General features: G+C 48.6%; 1 protein-coding gene across 1 annotated transcript in view; it reads right to left on the bottom strand.

Annotated features, from left to right (window-relative positions):
* The window catches only part of BTBD2 (BTB domain containing 2), a 28,613-nt gene that overhangs the window by 9,303 nt on the left and 795 nt on the right, over positions 1-18,515 (bottom strand). Inside the window, exon 2 of the mRNA XM_066276994.1 lies at positions 1,837-1,956. Within this exon, the coding sequence (XP_066133091.1) occupies positions 1,837-1,956 (120 nt within the window). The remainder of the gene's footprint in view (positions 1-1,836; positions 1,957-18,515) is intronic.

Genomic DNA, 18,515 nt, shown 5'->3' with positions numbered 1-18,515 from the left:
AAATTATACCCAGTGATGAACCGTGGACACCAGTGAGAAAAGGGGATGAAGACACAATGGGGTGGAAGGGGGCTGCAAGACATCACACTCACGGGACACGAGCCAGGTGGGACCAGCAGAGGTGGCGTCCTGGCTGTCTGAGAGGGGAGGCAGGGTTAGCTTCACCTCATTCATTGTGCTTTTTGGTATTAATTTTTCTGTGTTTCTGTGTTTGAGCCTATGCCATTTTTATAATCAGGATGGAATAAATAAACTATGTATTCAAAGAAATTTTTTCACTGACTGGGATAATTTTTAAAGTTACACATGACAATTTACATCCAGCGTTCCTGGAAGCCAGCTGGGCCAGGAGAATGGAGGACACTCTGGAGCTCACCCCCTGGACAGTCAGGGCCTCCACGCAGAAGCCCATAATGCCTGTGTGGCCGCCTAAGCTCCTCCTCTCCTCCCTCTTGTCCGAATTCGCTCCATTTCCTGCAATTGTGTGACAGCACCCTCTAACCCCAAGCAGTCATTGTACTTCAGAAAAAATTCTGAAACTTAAAAGGGGAAAATACAGGGGCATTTAAAATCCTCACCTTATGCTATTTTTTAACTCTGTCAACTACAAAGGACCAAAAGCCTCATATGCATATCATATAAAATGTGGATGGACCTTGAAAACGTGATGCTCAATGACAGAAACCAAACAAAAAGGTCACATTAAACAGGTGACAAAACCACAAGTGGACATCATTTCACACTCACTAGATGGCTATTATTTTTTTTAAGTGACAGTATTTGGCAAGGATGTGGAAAAATTGGGACCCTTGTGAATGGCTGAGGAGGGGACGTGAAATGAGGCAACCCCTATGGAAAACAGCGTGATTCCATTTATGTGAAATGTCCACAACAGGCACATCGAGAGAAAGGGGCTCATGCTTGCCAGGGGCTAGGGAGGGGGCTGGGAAGTAACTGCTAATGGGGATGGGGCTTCTTTTGGGGGTGACAGGATGTTCTAATAGTAGTTACAGGTGGTGGTTGCACATATCTGTAAATTACTAAAAACACTACTAAACTGCACACTTTAAATGAGTAAACTAGGCCCTGGCAAGCTGCTCTATGGATAGAGTGTCAGCCTGGTGTGCGTATGTCCCAGGTTCAATCCCCAGTCAGGGCACAAAGGAGAAGCAACCATCTGCTTCTCTACTTCTCTTCCCCTTCCTCTCCCCTTTCTCTCTCTCTTCCCCTCTCGCAGCCAGTGGCTCTGTTGGTCCAAGCATCAGCCCCAGGAGTTGAGGATAGCTCAGCTGATTTCAGCATCGGCCCCAGACAAGGGTCGCTGGGTGGATCCTGATCAGGGTGCATGGAGGAGTCTATCTACCCTCCTCTTACTTAAAAAAAAAAGTAAACTATGTGATATATGAATTAAATAACTTTTTTTTGCTTTTAATTAATTATTTATTCATTTTAGAGGAGAGAGAGAGAGAGAGATTGAAAGAGAGAGAGAGAAGGGAGAGAGAAGGGGGGGAGGAGCAGAAAGCATCAACTCCCACATGTGCCTTGACCGGGCAAGCCCAGGGTTTCGAACCGGCGACCTCAGCAGTCCAGGTCGACGCTTTATCCACTGCGCCACCACAGGTCAGGCCTAAATAACAATTTTAAAAATACAAAAATTAAATCAGAGTGGGGGCCTCACTATGGAGGCAAATTCTAAAAAGTTCCAGGGAGCCAGGGTTTTGGGGGCAATGGCAGCAGGATCTTTATTTTATCCCTGAGCCCTGCCTGTTTCCCAACATTTAAACCATCAGGCCATCTACTCCCTCTCCTCAGCTGAGAGGCCCCAGAAAGTCTTACTTGAGCAGCGCCAGGAAGGCAGCCGGCTCCACGTCGGGCAGCTCAATCTCAGTGGATGTGGTAGCCATGCCCCCATTAAACATGGCATCAAAGACGGCGCTGCCCACGGCCAGCACGAACCTGGAGTGAAGAAAGGACCTGGTTACCCTCCGTGTGGCCCCGCCTAACCCTGTCATCCAAGCCTGGGACTGTGGGAAGGAGGGGTGAGGATGTGTAAGTCAAGTGTCCCCACCACAGGCTTCCCCATTGGAGGGAGATGCTGTAGCAGCTACTCATCTGCCAGGTGCCCCCCAAACAGCCACCATGCTCAGAGCATCCTGGTTGCAGATGCTTCCAGAAGGGAAGGCATTGCAGAGTAGGAGGGCCATTTGATGGACCAATAACAACACAAGGCCAGAAGTGAGATTGTGTTTCCCACGGCAGAGGGGTAAATGTTCTCTGCCAGCTCCCTCTGTTCTTCCCTCTGCTCACTCAGTCACCCACTCACTCAACTCATTCACTTACTCTCTTGTTCGCTTGCTCTACACACACCTCCCCCATGCTCGGGCTTTAGGTCCTGGGGTCCCCACTTTCTTGGAAGGAGGCAGACAGTGGTCAAGGGCACAGACAGCCCGACAGTGGAGTAGAAAGCAGGTGAACACAGGCTGAGGGAGTGAGTCAGGAAAGGCCTGGCAGGGACATCTGAGCTGGGCTGTGTGTTGGGGTCAGGGCATCAAGGTCAAGGGAGTGGCGGGGCACTAGAAGGCAGTGGCTGTGGGGAGACCCATAAATTCTGCCAGGAGTGACTCCCCCACCCGGCTACTTGCCTCTGTCCTCTTTACCTCAGAGGGCAGGGAGGCCCGCTGGGTGAGAACAAGCTGTGAGGAGCCCCCAGCTTTCCCTCCAGCCTGCTGGGAAGCCTCCTACTGACCTAATCCGTGGGGGCCAGAAGGTAGTTACGGGAGGACTCCACGGTGACCACACTGTGGACAGTGCCATCCACTCACAGTGCTGTCCAACCTCGGTTACCAGGGCCTACCCCACAACAGTCTCTTCCCAGGGAAGCAGAGATGGCGTGGGAGCCATATCCCAGCGGCCCGCTCACTACAGAGTGCCTGTCCCAAGGTCTGCAAGGCTCCAGCATCACACCGCCTCTTGGGGTCTCCACTGTGACAAACGCTGGGCCCTGGGCAGCCAACCTACCCAGAAGCCTCTAAAGTCAGCAGCCATCAGTGGGTGGGACAGAGCCAGTCTCACATTGCATGTCCTGGCCTCTGTGCGGTGCCTGGGTGCCCTACCCATAACATCTGGCCAGACCCTGCCTTAGACTAAACTGCATGCTGGATCAAAGGCTGCTCTCCTCTCCATCTCTTTCTCAAGCTCATATCACCAGGCTGGAACACACAGACTTCACAGTCTTCCTGATATGATGCACTGAGGACACACATCACTAGGTAACATCCAAAGACACGAGGCGGATGAAAACAGAAAGATGGAAAAGATGTGTGCTGCAAACCGGAACCGTGAGAGCAGGAGGGCCTGCCTTACAGTAGACATAACAGTGTGAAGACGAAGAACATTTCATGTGAACAGAAGGGCAGCCCACTAGGAACAAGTAACAATTATAAACATGACACCTAGCAACAGAGTCCCAAAATACACAAAGCAGAAACAGTGTTCAAAGGAGAGACAATTCAATTACAGTTGGAGGTTTACACACCCCACTCTCAGTAACTGACAGAACAGCCAGAAAATCAGCAAAGACAGGGAAAAACTGAACTTTAGCATCTACCAACTTGATCAAAGTGACTTTTATGGAGCCCTCACTCATGTTCTTTTAGGCACACACAGGACACTGTGCAGGACAGAATACAAATGAGACCACACAAATACACTTAAAGGTACTGCAATCAGGCTCTGACCAGGTAGCTCAGTTGGCTAGAGTGTCAACCCAGTACACCAAGGTTTCAGGTTCAATCCCCAGTCAGGGCACATACAAGAAGCAACTAATAAATGCATAAGTAAGTGGAACAATAGATCAATGCTTCTCTCTCTCCCTTTCTAAAATAAATGAATAAATAAATAAGTACTGCAACCAGGCAAAGCATGTTCTCCAAAGAGGGATTAGATTATGTATCAACAATAGAGAGAAATATGATATATCCCCAAATGCTTGGAAATGGAATGACACACTTCCAGGTAACCCAGTGATCACAGAAGGAACACAAGGGACATGGGAAAATGAAGATACGACACATCCAAATGTGAGGGGTGTAGCTAACCCAGTGCTCATGGGTAAGTATTATGTATTTACTAAATAAAGACCTCAACAAGGTAAGCTTCCACTTTAAGAATCTAGAAAATGGGCCCTGGCCGGTTGGCTCAGCGGTAGAGCGTCGGCCTAGCGTGCGGAGGACCCGGGTTCGATTCCCGGCCAGGGCACATAGGAGAAGTGCCCATTTGCTTCTCCACCCCTCCGCCGCGCCTTCCTCTCTGTCTCTCTCTTCCCCTCCCGCAGCCAAGGCTCCATTGGAGCAAAGATGGCCCGGGCGCTGGGGATGGCTCTGTGGCCTCTGCCCCAGGCGCTAGAGTGGCTCTGGTCGCAACATGGCGACACCCAGGAGGGTCGCAACATGGCGACGCCCAGGATGGGCAGAGCGTCGCCCCCTGGTGGGCGTGCCGGGTGGATCCCGGTCGGGCGCATGCGGGAGTCTAGTCTGACTGTCTCTCCCTGTTTCCAGCTTCAGAAAAATGCAAAAAAAAAAAAAAAAAAAAAGAATCTAGAAAATGGCCTGACCTGTGGTGGCGCAGTGGATAAAGCGTCGAACTGGGAACACTGAGGTTGCTGGTTCAAAATCCTGCACTTGTCTGGTCAAGGCACATATCGGAGTTGATGCTTCCTGCTCCTTTCCTCTCTCTCTCTCTCTCTCTCTCTGTATCTCACTCTCTCTCTTCTCTAAAAAAAATGAATAAATTTTAAAAGAATTTAAAAAAAGAAAATCTAGAAAATGAAGAGCAAACCAAACCCAAAGAAAAAAGGAAATAATAAAAGTGGGAGCAGGAATTAGGGAAATTAGGAATGGAAAAATAGAGAAAACCAATGAAACCAAAATTGTTGTTCTTTGCAAAGAAATGAATTGCTTAACCTTTAGTTAAACTGACCAAGAAGGAAAAGTGTGACACAACCAGAATCGAGAACAAAAGAGGGACCATCACTGCAGACCCAAAAGAAAAGAATTCTAAAACAATTTCATGACAACAAATTAAGACAACTTAGAGTAAATGAACACAAACCATCAAACTGTTTCATGAAGAAAGATAAAATCTTCCAGCAAAGAGAAGCCCAGCTCAGATCACCCCACAAGAGTGCTAGCAAGGATTTTGGAAGAAATACCACTACCCCATGCACGCTGCTTAGGAAACTAGACGAGAACATTTCCAACTCATCCACAAAGCCCCAGGCATCACAGAGCCCTCAGCATTGTGGGGAGTGGGAGATGGTGTGGCTACTTGGGAAGGTAGTTTCCTACAATGTCAAAGGTAAGAGCCCATGATGTATCCTTCCACCCCTAGGCATTTGCCCATGAGAAAAAGAACCATATCGCCACACAGATCTGTGCATGCATGTCATGGCAGTTTTTCCCAACAGTGAAACACTGAAAATAGCTCCTAGGCCCATAACTGGGGAAACACAAACTGGCATTCATCAGTAAAAAGGAGAGACAATTAAATTACAGTTGGAAGTTTACACACCCCACTGAGAATATGCTTTGCCTGGTTGCAGTACTTATTTATTTATTCATTTATTTTAGAAAGGGAGAGAGAGAGAAGCATTGATCTATTGTTCCACTTACTTATGCATTTATTAGTTGCTTCTTGTATGTGCCCTGACTGGGGATTGAACCTGAAACCTTGGTGTACTGGGTTAACACTCTAGCCAACTGAGCTACCTGGTAAGGGCCTGATTTCAGTACCTTTAAGTGTATTTGTGTGGTCTCATTTGTACTCTGTCCTGCACAGTGTCCTGTGTGTGCCTAAAAAAACATGAGTGAGGGCTCCATAAAAGTCACTTTGATCAAGTTGGTAGATGCTGAAGTTCAGTTTTTCCCTGTCTTTGCTGATTTTCTGGCTGTTCTGTCAGTTACATCTGGCCTGCCTTAGACTAAACTTCATGCTGGATCAAAGGCTGCTCTCCTCTCCATCTCTTTCTCAAGCTCATATCACCAGGCTGGAACACACAGACTTCACAGTCTTCCTGATATGATGCATGAGGACACACATCACTGGGTAACATCCAAAGACACAAGGCGGATGAAAACAGAAAGATGGAAAAGATGTGTGCTGCAAACTGGAACCGTGAAAGCAGGAGGGCCTGCCTTACAGTAGACATAACAGTGTGAAGACGAAGAACATTTCATGTAATTCTACTTTAGCAAGAAAAAGAAATTAATTACTGAGACACACAGCAGTGTGAATGAATTTCAAAAACATTATACTAAAAGAGAAAACTAGAGAAACAGAAAGAATATAGATCAGCACTTGCCTGGGGATCAGAATCGGAGGTGTGGAACTTTTGGGATGATGGGTACCCTAAAACTGGCCTGTGACAGTTGACAGCCATATAAAATTTTGTCGTCAGATCAAACAAGCCCAAATCTAGCAGTGCTTGATAGCACTCCATAGCCATATTTCCTGAACACTGAATAAACAAGGTATAAAAAGGTTCCATACCTTGTAAATAAGAATTTGTGGGAAACCAATCTCAAGGCTCACATGTAATTATGAAAAGCACCAAGGGAGGATGTTGCTGTCACCCCTGTGGCAGAGCAACACCCTGGGGGTAAGAAATGCAGTAAGAACCAAAAAACAGCCCTCGCCAGGTTGCTGAATTGGTAGAACATTGTCCCGATACGCCAAGGTTGTGGGTTCAATCCAGTCAGGTCACATACAAGAATCAACCCATGGAGGTGGCGCAGCGGATAAAGCATTGACTTGGAATGCTGAGGTCACCAATTCAAAACCCTGGGCTTGTCCAGTCAAGACACATATGGAAGTTGATGCTTCCTGCTCCCCTCCCCCACTACCTCTCTAAAATGAATAAATAAAAGTTTTTTAAAAAATCAACCAATGCATGGATGGGTGGAACAACAAATTGATGTTTCTCTTTCTCTCTCTCTCATCCCCTTCCTCTCTCTAAAATCAATAAATAAAACATTTTAAAAAGAACCAAAAACCATCTGAACAGGCAGTGGCGCAGTGGATAGAGCGTTGGACTGGGATGCGGAAGACCCAGGTTCGAGACCCTGAGGTTGCCAGCTTGAGCGCAGGCTCATCTGGTTTGAGCAAAAGTTCACCAGCTTGGATCCAAAGTCGCTGGCTCGAGCAAGGGGTTACTCGGTCTGCTGTAGCCCTACAGTCAAGGCACATATGAGAAAGCAATCAATGAACAACTAAGGTGTCACAACAAAAAACTAAGGATTGATGCTTCTCATCTCTCCGTCCCTGTCTGTCCCTCTCTCTGACTCTCTCTCTCTCTCTCTCTCTCTGTAAAAAAAAAAAAAGAACCAAAAACCGACTGGACCTCTGGTGGCACAGTGGATCAAGTGTTGACCTGAAATGCTGAGGTTGCCAGTTCGAAGCCCTAGGCTTCCCTGGTCAAGGCAAAAACGAGAAACAACTGCTGCGAGTTAATGTTCCCCACTCCTCACCACCCCCTTTATCTCTCTCTAAAGTCAATAAATAAAATTTAAAAATTTATTTTTTTGCCCTGGCCGGTTGGCTCAGTGGTAGAGCGTCGGCCTAGCGTGCGGAGGACCCGGGTTTGATTCCCGGCCAGGGCACACAGGAGAAGCGCCCATTTGCTTCTCCACCCCTCCGCCGCGCTTTCCCTCTCTGTCTCTCTCTTCCCCTCCCGCAGCCAAGGCTCCATTGGAGCAAAGATGGCCTGGGTGCTGGGGATGGCTCTGTGGCCTCTGCCCCAGGCGCTAGAGTGGCTCTGGTCGCAACATGGCGACGCCTAGGATGGGCAGAGCATCGCCCCCTGGTGGGCAGAGCGTCGCCCCTGGTGGGAGTGCCGGGTGGATCCCGGTCGGGCGCATGCGGGAGTCTGTCTGACTGTCTCTCCCTGTTTCCAGCTTCAGAAAAATGAAAAAAAAAATTATTTTTTTTTACAGAGAGAGCGAGAGTCAGAGAAAGGGATAAATAGGGACAGAAAGACAGGAACGGAGAGAGATGAGAAACATCAATCATTAGTTTTTCGTTGCGACACCTTAGTTGTTCATTAATTGCTTTCTCATATGTGCCTTGACCATGGTGCTACAGCAGACCGAGTGACCCCTTGCTCGAGCCAGCGACCTTGGGTCCAAGCTGGTGAGCTTTGCTCAAACCAGATGAACCTGCCTCAAGCTGGTGACCCCGGGGTCTTGAACCTGGGTCCTCCGCATCCCAGTCCAACACTCTATCCACTGCGCCACCACCTGGTCAGGCTAAAATAAAATTTTAAAGAATGAAAATATCAGCCCAGGCCTGTTGGCTCGGCAGTAGAGTCTCGGCCCAGTGTGTAGAAGTCCTAGGTTCAATTCCAGGTCAGGGCACACAGGAGAAATGACCATCTGCTTCTCCACACCCCCATCTCTCTTTCTCTTCCCCTCCTGCAGCCATGGCTCGAATGGTTTGAGCAAAGTTGGCCTTGGGTGCAGAGGATGGCTCCATGGCCTCGCCTCAGGCACTAAAATAGCTTGGTGCCAAGCTATGGAGCAGCAGCCCAGACAGGCAGAGCATCGCCTGGTAAAGTGCTTGCCAGGTGGATCCCAGTCAGGGTACATGCAGGAGTCTGTCTCTGTCTCCCTGCCTCTCACTTAATAATAATAAAAAAAAACCAATAAATCTAAGAGGCAGAAATACAAGAGAGGGAAAGAAACAATTTGCCCACAAAAATGATTCTTTAGCTTGACCTGTGGTGGCGCAGTGGATAAAGCATCAACCTGGAAACGCTGAGGTTGCCGGTTCAAAACCCTGGGCTTGTGGCCCTGGCCAGTTGGCTCAGCGGTAGAGCGTCGGCCTGGCATGCAGGAGTCCCGGGTTCGATTCCCGGCCAGGGCACACAGGAGAAGTGCCCATCTGCTTCTCCACCCCTCCCCCTCTCCTTCCTCTCTGTCTCTCTCTCTTCCCCTCCCGCAGCCCAGGCTCCTGGGCGCTGAGGATGGCTCTGTGGCCTCTGCCTCAGGCACTAAAATGGCTCTGGATGCAACAGAGTGACCCCCCAGAGGGGCAGAGCATCGCCCCCTGGTGGGCATGCCGGGTGGATCCCGGTTAGGCGCATGCAGGAGTCTGTCTGACTGCCTCCCCGTTTCCAGCTTCGGAAAAAATGGAAAACAAAAACAAAAACAAAAAAACCCTGGGCTTGCCTGGTCAAGGTACATATGGGAGTTGATGCTCCCTGCTCCTCCCTCCTACTCTCTCTCTCTCTCTCTCTCTCTTTCTCTCCTCTCTATAACGAATAAATAAAAATCTTAAAAAAAAAAAAAAGATTCTTTAATACAAAATTCTAGTTCGGTTGGCTAGTGCATTGTCCCAGCATGCCAAGGTTGTGGGTTCATTCCTCAGTCAGGGCATATACAAGAATCCACCAATGGCCTGACTCAGCAGTGGTGCAGTGGATAGAGCGTCAGACTGGGATGCAGAGGACCCAGGTTCGAGACCCTGAGGTCGCCAGCTTGAGCGTGGGCTCATCTGGTTTGAGCAAAGCTCACTATCTTGGACCCAAAGGTCGCTGGCTCGAGCAAGGCGTTACTCAGTCTGCTGCAGCCCCACGGTCAAGGCACATAGGAGAAAGCAATCAATGAACAACTAAGGTGTCGCAACAAAAAACTAATAATTGATGCTTCTCATCTCTCTCCATTCCTGTCTGTCCCTATCTATCCCTCTCTGTCACTGTAAAAAAAAAAAAAAAAAAAAAAAAAAAGAATCCACCAATGACGGCATGAGTAAGTGGAACAAATTAATGTTTGTTTCTCTCTCTCTCTCTCAGCCTCTTTCTCCCTTCCTTTCTCTCTAAAAATAAATAAATAAATAAATAAAAAATCTATGTCTTCACTGCCAGTATGGTAGCTACTGGCTACACAGTGCTGTCTAAATTAAAATTAAAGTCCATAATAGTTCGATTTTTTTTAAGATACATTTATTTATTTATTTATTCATTTTTAGAGAGGAGAGAGAGACAGAGAGAGAGAGGAGAGAGAGACAGAGAGAGAGAGAGAGAGAAAGGGGAGGAGCTGGAAGCATCAACTCCCATATGTGCCTTGACCAGGCAAGCCCAGGGTTTCGAACCAGCGACCTCAGCATTTCCAGGTCGACGCTTTATCCACTGCGCCACCACAGGTCAGGCAATAGTTCGATTTCTTGATTGCAACAGCTACATTTCAAGTGCTAAGGAGCCACATGTGACTTGAATACAGATCTAGAATACAATGGTCCCTCATCTATCACAAGGGTTAGGTTCCAGAACTCCCCGCAATAGACGAAAATCCACGAAGCAGTGACCTTATATTTATTTTATTATTTATAAACCTTTCCCACACTGTTATTAACCTTTTGTACACTCTTATAAACACTTCCTACGCTCTTAAACACTTTATAATTAAAATAATATATAAAAATACCTATATACCACAAAATCCCGCAATATAGCGAAAAATCCACGATACAAAATTAGACATAATACAACTTAAAAGTTCGCAATACAGTAAGACCATGAAAAGGGAATCGTGATATGGCAAGGGATGACTGTATTCTTATTGGCACAGAAAAGCCTATACTGCACAGAGCCAGGCCAGAGTCTGCTGAACAATTATGAACACTAAGAATGTTCAGAAGAAAACTGTTCAAATCATATAAAAATATACCCTAAAGCCTGACCAGGCGGTGGCGCAGTGGATAGAGCGTTGCAGAGGACCCAGGTTCGAGACTCCAAGGTCGCCAGCTTGAGTGCGGGCTCATCTGGTTTGAGCAAAAGCCCACCAGCTTGAACCCAAGGTCGCTGGCTCCAGCAAGGGGTTACTCAGTCTGCTGAAGGCCTGCGGTCAAGGCACATATGGGAGAGCAATCAATGAACAACTAAGGTGTTGCAACACACAATGAAAAATTGATGATTGATGCTTCTCATCTCTCTCCGTTCCTGTCTGCCCCTGTCTATCCCTCTCTCTGACTCTCTGTCTCTGTAAAAAATAAATAAATAAATAAAAATAAAAAATAAAAATATGCCCTAAAATCTATAGTTTCCCAGCAGTAATCAGCAAGAAAAATATGGAGATTATTTAAAACAGAGAAAAACAAACCACCTACACAAAAACTCAGCAAAAAATCATGCAAGAGTTATACAATGATGAAAACAATAAAACTTTCATAAGGACACCAAAACAATGCCCTGACTAAATGGAGAAAGAAACCATGTTCCCAGACATACTTTGTACTTTGTTAGTTCTCTCCAACCCAGCATCTCCGGGAAGACCAATTCCTCACTGAATTTCTTTAGCAGTTGACCAACTGATTTTTTTTTATTCTTTTTTTTTTTTTTAGAGAGGAGAGAGAGAGACAGAGGGAGAGAGAGAGAGGAGAGGCAGAGAGAGAGAAGGGGGGGAGGAGCTGGAAGCATCAACTCAAAAATATGTGCCTTGACCAGGGAAGCCCAGGGTTTCGAACTGGCGACCTCAGCATTTCCAGGTCGATGCCTTATCCACTGCACCACCACAGGTCAGGCCCCTGATTTTTTTTTTTAATTGACTTTACAGAGAGAGGGTGGGAGAACGGGGAGAATCAACTCATAGCTGCTTCACTTCAGTTGTTCATTGATTGCTTGTCATATATGCCTTGACCGGGTAAGCCCAGGGTTTTGAACCAGCGACCTCAGTGTTCCAGGTTGACGCTATATTCACTGCGCCACCACAGGGACAGGCTGGGCAACTGGTTGTTAAGATCATTAAGAAACAACTAGATCAGCCTGACATGTGGTGGCACAGTGGATAAAACATAGACCTGGAAATGCTGAGGTCACCGGTTCGAAACCCTGGGCTTGCCTGGTCAAGGCACATGTGGGAGTTGATGCTTCCAGCTCCTCCCACCCCCCTCTCTATCTCTCTCTCCTCTCTAAAATGAATAAATAAAATAAAAATTAAAAAAAATGAAACAACTAGATCAGGGGCCAGCAAACGCGCCCTTCAAATCCAATCTGGCCCATAACTTGCTTTTGTAAATAAAGTTTTTTGGGTTTTTTTACAGAGGCAGAGATAGACAGGGACAGACAGACAGGAATGGAGAGATGAGAAGCATCAATCATTAGTTTTTCTTTCCGCATTGCAACACCTTAGTTGTTCATTGATTGCTTTCTCATATGTGCCTCGACCGTGGGCCTTCAGCAGACCGAGTAACCCCTTGCTTGAGTCAGTGACCCTGGGATCAAGCTGGTGAGCTTTTTGCTCAAACCAGATGAGCCTGCGCTCAAGCTGGCGACCTCGGGGTCTCGAACCTGGGTCCTCAGCATCCCAGTCCACTGAGCCACTGCCTGGTCAGGCTTTTTTTTTTTTTTTTTTTTTACAGAGACAGAGAGAGATAGAGGGATAGACAGGGACAGACAGACAGGAACAGAGAGAGCTGAGAAGCATCAATCATCAGTTTTTCATTGTAACACCTTAGTTGTTCATTGATTGCTCTCTCATATATGCCTTGACTGTGGGGCTACAGCAGACCAAGTAACCCCTTGCTCAAACCAGATGAGCCCACATTCAAGCTGGTGACCCTGGGGTCTCGAACCTGGGGCCTCCGCATCCCAGTCCGATGCTCTATCCACTGCGCCACCGCCTGGTCAGGCCAAATAGACTATTGATTCCAGAAGAGTCCATGTATTAGACCAGCTGAAAAAGTCTTGACACAATAAAATTGGGAAGAACTTCCTCAGCAATACTTTTTGTTTTATTTATTGACTGATTTTAGAGAGTTAGGGGGAGAGGGAGAGAGAAGGAGAGAGAGGGAGAGAGGGAGGGAGAGGAAGAGAGAAACATTAATTTGTTGTCCCACTTATCCATGCATCTATTGGTCAATTTTTTTTTTCTGAAGTTGGAACCGGGGAGTCAGTCAGACAGACTCCCGCATGCGCCGGACCGGGATCCACCCGGCATGCCCACCAGGGGGCAATGCTTGCCTATCTGGGGAGTTGCTCTGTTGCAACCAGGGCCATTCTAGCACCTGAGGCAGAAGGCATGGCGCCATCCTCAGTGCCCAGGCCAACTTTGCTCCAATGGAGCCTTGGCTGCGGGAGGGGAAGAGAGAGACAGAGAGGAAGGAGAGGGGGAGGGGTGGAGAAGCAGATGGGCGCTTCTCCTGTGTGCCCTGGCCGGGTATCGAACCCAGGGCTCCTGCACGCCAGGCTGATGCTCTACCACTGAGCCAACTGGCCAGGGCTTCTATTGGTCAATTCTTGTATGTGCCCTGACCAGAGATTGAACCCACAACTGAACACATTGGAACAACACTCCAACCAGCTGATATATGCAGCCAGGGCTTCCTCAGCAACTCTTAAAAACACACCAGACAGCCACTGTCATCATAAAAAGGTGTCAATGGACTAAGAACACAGAACAGATCCATGCCACAAAAAAAAAACACCCAGACATAATACTGTTCTAAACTCCTTGCGGTGGCTACATTTTCCATGAGAGTGAAGAAAGATATCTGAGATTGATGGTCTCATCAGGCTTGAACACAGGCTCACCAGCTTGAGCGCAGGGTCACCTGCTTGACCATGGGATCACAGACATGACCCCATGGTTTCTGGATTGAGCCCAAGGTCTCTGGCTTGAGCAAGGGATCACTGGTTTGACTTGAGCCCCCCAGTCAAGGCCCGTATGATAAAAAGCAATCAGTGAACAACTCAAGTGCTGCAACTATGAGTTGATGCTTCTCATCTCTCTCCCTTCCTGTCTGTCTCTCTCACAAAGAAAGAAAAGGGAGTGAGGGTGGGAGGAAGGGAGGAAGGAAGGAAGGAAGAGAGAGAGAGAGAGAGAGAGAGAGAGAGAGAGAGAGAGAAAGGGAGTTATCTGGGAGGTTAATTTTGTGGAATCACCAGATTCCATGAATGTGCTACCCTGAAGACATTCGCTATTTCCTCAGAGCAAACCCTAAGAGAGAATGTACACATTTGATTCCAGAAAAGGTCAATGTGTATTTATTGAGCACCTACTGTATGCCAAGCATTACTCTGGTCACTTAGGATACAGGATGAAAGGAGACAGGCAAAGCTTTGTTCATAGCAAGTCAAGGATAACATAATATAGACTTCAGGCTTAGGAAAGTTAGAAGAAAAAAGCACATGGGCCTGACCAGGCAGTGGCGCAGTGGACAGAGCGTCAGACTGGGATGCCAAGAACCCAGGTTCGAGACCCCAAGGTTGCCAGCTTGAGCCAAAAAAAAAAAAAAAAAAAAAAAAAGCTCACCAACTTGGACCTAAGGTTGCTGGCTCCAGCAAGGGGTTACAAGGTCTGCTGAAGGCCCACGGTCAAGGCACATATGAGAAAGCAGTCAATGAACAACTAAGGTGTCACAATACACAACAAAAAAACTAATGATTGATGCTTCTCATCTCTCTGTTCCTGTCTGTCTATCCCTGTCTCTGTAAAAAACAAAAACAAAACAAAACAAACACATGGGGTGATGGGGTGGGAGTTGCAGAGCTAAGCAGAGCAGGAGACAGTACATGAACTTATCCAGGGCCTGGGCCAGCCCCTCCCACTGTCACAAATGCCCTCTGTTCCAGGGCCCCAGGCCCCACTTCACCCTGTACCCAGAGTTCAGGGGCAACTCTGAGCCCTAGCCATGACCACCCCAAGCTGGGCCCTGGGAGCCAATGGGTACAGACCACAACTTAAAATTACATAGCCTAAATCTCTCTGTTTTCTTTTGTTTTTGTTTTTCTCTATTCTTTTTATTTAACGGGTTTGTTTGGGTTTGTTTTTTTTTTAACAGAGACAGAGTCAGAGAGAGGGACAGATAGGGACAGACAGACAGGAATGGAGTGATGAGAAGCATCAATCATCAGTTTTTCGTTGCAACACCTTAGTTGTTCATTGATTGCTTTCTCATAAGCGCCTTGACTGTGGGCCTTCAGCAGACTGAGTAATCCCTTGCTCAAACCAGCGACCTTGGGGTCTAGGACCTGGGTCCTCAGCATCCCAGTCCAACGCTCTATCCACTGTGCCACCGCCTGGTCAGGGTCCCTCACTGTTTTTTAAAGTCCTCCTTAGGCCATGCTCCCAAAAACCAGTTCTGGCATTAACATCCTCTTTCTGCCCCAGGACCGTATCCAGTATCCCATGTGGCATATAGTTGTTCCCTTAGGCTGCCCAGGCTGTGACACTTTCTCTACCTTTCCCTGGTATTCATGCCCTGGGCAGTCTGGAGGAGCACTGGCTGTGTCCTGCACAAGCTCTCCCAGGCTGGGTTTGTTGTGTGTTTTCTCCTGATTAGACTGGATAGACTGGTTTCCTGGGGCTGCTATCCAAAGTGCTGCAAACTACTCAGTACTGGAGGCCAGACTTCTAAATTCAAGGTGTCACAGGGCTGTGTTCCCTCCAGAGGCTCTTCCTGCCTCTCCTAGCTCTGGGGTCTCCAGTGTCTCTGGGGCTCTGGCCACTTCACCTTAGTCTCTATCATCACATGGCTGTCTGCTCTGTCTCTGCTCTACGAGTCTCTTTTAAGGACCTTGTTATAGGGTTTAAGGCCCACCTGTATAATGAACTTATCTTGAGATACTTAACTGAATCACATCTATAAAGTCCCTTTTTCCAAATAAGGTCCCAATCACAGGTTCTGGGAATTAGAATGTGAAGAACATTATCTTTTGGAGGTCCACCACTGAGCCCACTACACCAGCGTCAGAGTTTTGGGAGAAAAGTATAACCAAGTGAGGTATTCTTCTCATCACATTCCATTGGGGTCCCTGACACACACACATATACACACACGACATCACCCTCATGTTGACACTTGACCACCTGAATGAGGAGTGGGAGCAAGGGCCCGCTGGGGGGTGTCCCACATATAACCAGGAACTCTCCAGACCACTCTTCTCCCCCACTCACTCACATGTGTTCAATGGTCGCTCTCCATCAATATGGCCTCCAGGATGTTAACTCTGCGCCGGATTATGTCCCTGCCTTCATTTAAGCTCCCCGATCCTTTAGAGGAGCCCTGGGCCACTAGGATAAGCACATGGTTGGGTCATGGAGTCAATCCTGCCAGTGGTCCCAGGACAGAGATGTCTGAGTGGTCAGTCTCATTTCACAGGTAGGGGAGTTATGGTACAACAAACCCAGGGTCACTCACTGGGCAGCCATCCACATGATCATCACAGGTAAAATTTTAACAATTTGTATGAAATAATAACCCAAAGGCTAAAAAGAACTGGAACGTTCTACTGGGGGATCTAATAGAGTGAGGCATCAATACTAAGGCAATGGAACAAGAAAAGTGCCATCAGCCTGGCCCAGACACCCTCTGGACATCAAGGGCACAGGGTCAGGAAGCTCCCAGGTCCCCGGGGGCCAACCAATGCCTGTAGGAGCAGCAATGTATGCCAGAAAAACCAGGCAGAGAGCCACTGGGTGACATGGGACTTGTGAAGCTACTGACATGAGAAAGTGAAAGGACCAGGGGGTGGGCCAGTCTGATAGTGAACGTCAGACTAGCCCCACCTTGCCACCCAGAAAAGCCTACATGCCAGCCCCTACTTTCAGGGTGGCTCCCTGCTGCCACTCCTGAGAATCCGTCCTGCTCCATCCGTATGCTGCCCACAGGCTGGCCCATCCACTTCCATCATTATGGAGCCCTGCAAACTGCAGACCCCAAAGGCACACCCCTCTGGTCATCTCTCCGGGGTGACTCAGTCTCTCCAACACAATGTGTCCATCCCTCCATATCTGTTCTCCCCTGGGATTCTCAAACCACAAGTCCAAGAAACCCCATCATAGTCCCCTACTCTCCTTCAACTGCCAAGCCATCTCCTTAATACATCACAAGAATGTGCTTCAGCCAAAGAGAAGATGAACCCTTTATGTCCCCACCAAGGACATCATCTCCCATGGCATCCATGGCCCATTCTAGCCTTCAAAGCAGAGGCAGTCACTGCGGCCCACAGTACCTCTCACTCCCTCTGCTTAGGCCTTGGTTTGTGTCTCACTAGCCCAGCTGCTCTGGTCTCCATGCCTCATATCCCTGAGCGAGAAGCCCTGTACTCTCCTTCCTTCCTGTTGCCCTGCTCAGCACCACTTGCTCAGGTGTCTATCCTGGAACATGTCAGCCCTGTCATCACCCCCCGGGCCCTGTGTCCCCCTCCTGCTTTTAGAAATTCTCAGTATATGTCACGCCTGTCTTTCCTCACTTCCATCGCCTACCAGATACCAGGCTCCAGGGCCACCAGCCACCTGGCAGGGCCAGGCCCCTCTCATGCTTCTCTCCAGGGGTTCCTCATGGTCACCTTTCTTGTTCCTATTTTTCCACCGGCCAGTGGACCTTCATGCACAACTGAGTACATACTCCAAGGTCAGCCAGCAACCTGGGGTAGGGACCCTCACCAGTACCCTTGCTCCCCTGAAGCAAAAACCCCGAGGTTCCCTCGGGGGAGAGCATCCAGTTGCATTGACTTGCCCATTCCCAGAGGGCACTAGCTTAAGAGTCATATGGGTGGGAGAGCCCGGACAAGACTGAGCAGTATTTAGGAGCCAGGGGTCAGGGAGGGACTCAAAGGTGGCAAACCAACCAGCCCTCCTGCCCCCACACTCTGAGCTTAGAGGGGCAGCCCACATAGAAGATAGGAGAAAGGGCTGCACAGACACAAGGGAGGGACAAGCCAGGGGAGGTCCTGGGGACCCAATCACAGGCCTGGAACTTCTGAGGACAGGAATCCAGACCCAACTGTACATAAGTAACCAAGAAGTCAGAAAGACTCTGGAAGGCACAGATTAGAGAACACATGTCAGAGAGGTAGGAGGACCTTCACAGCATGTTGGGAGGTTAAATACTACCAGAGGAGAAGCAAGGAAGCCCCCAACCCCTGCCCTAGTGGAGCGTCCACCCACCCACCCAGTGAGCCTTCCCCACCAAGGTCCCCAGGGTGCAATAGAGAGCAGGGTCAGAGGGATCAGGAGTAGGCAGGTCGGTGTCTGACATCAGCCCACCCGGCCCAGGAATCTGGGGGCTACACTCTGGAAACTGGCAGAGGGATGGGGCCTAGATCAACAACGCCCCCTTTTCCAGAGACCTAGGGATTGGGGGGTGAAGGCACTGAGGAGGTTCAGGGACTCAGATGAGGGGGCTGGAAGGGGTCAGGGAATAGTTGGGGGTGAGGGGACTGGGAAAAGATTAGGAGTCTAGGGGAGGCAGCGGACTGGGGGGTCACTCCATGGAAGGCTAGGAGGGGCTATGTGGTTCAGGAGTCTGGGGGAGTCTTGGGTTTATGAGGGGGAACTCTGGTGGAGTTCTGGGGGTCACAGCTGGGAGAGAATGGGGCATTGGGTGGAGGTTGCGGGGACAGGATGGCAGAGCTGGTGGGGGTTCAGGGCCTAGAAATTCTGGCCCTGGTGGCACGGTAGTGGGTCATGGGGCCAGGAATCTCTGATGGGGGTGGAACGATGGGGATCCTGGGTCCAGAGAAT

Source organism: Saccopteryx bilineata, chromosome 1, assembly GCF_036850765.1.
Source record: "Saccopteryx bilineata isolate mSacBil1 chromosome 1, mSacBil1_pri_phased_curated, whole genome shotgun sequence".
Lineage (NCBI taxonomy): Eukaryota > Metazoa > Chordata > Mammalia > Chiroptera > Emballonuridae > Saccopteryx > Saccopteryx bilineata.
The sequence above is the reverse complement of the archived record's forward strand: the minus strand, read 5'-3'. Positions and strand labels throughout refer to the sequence as shown.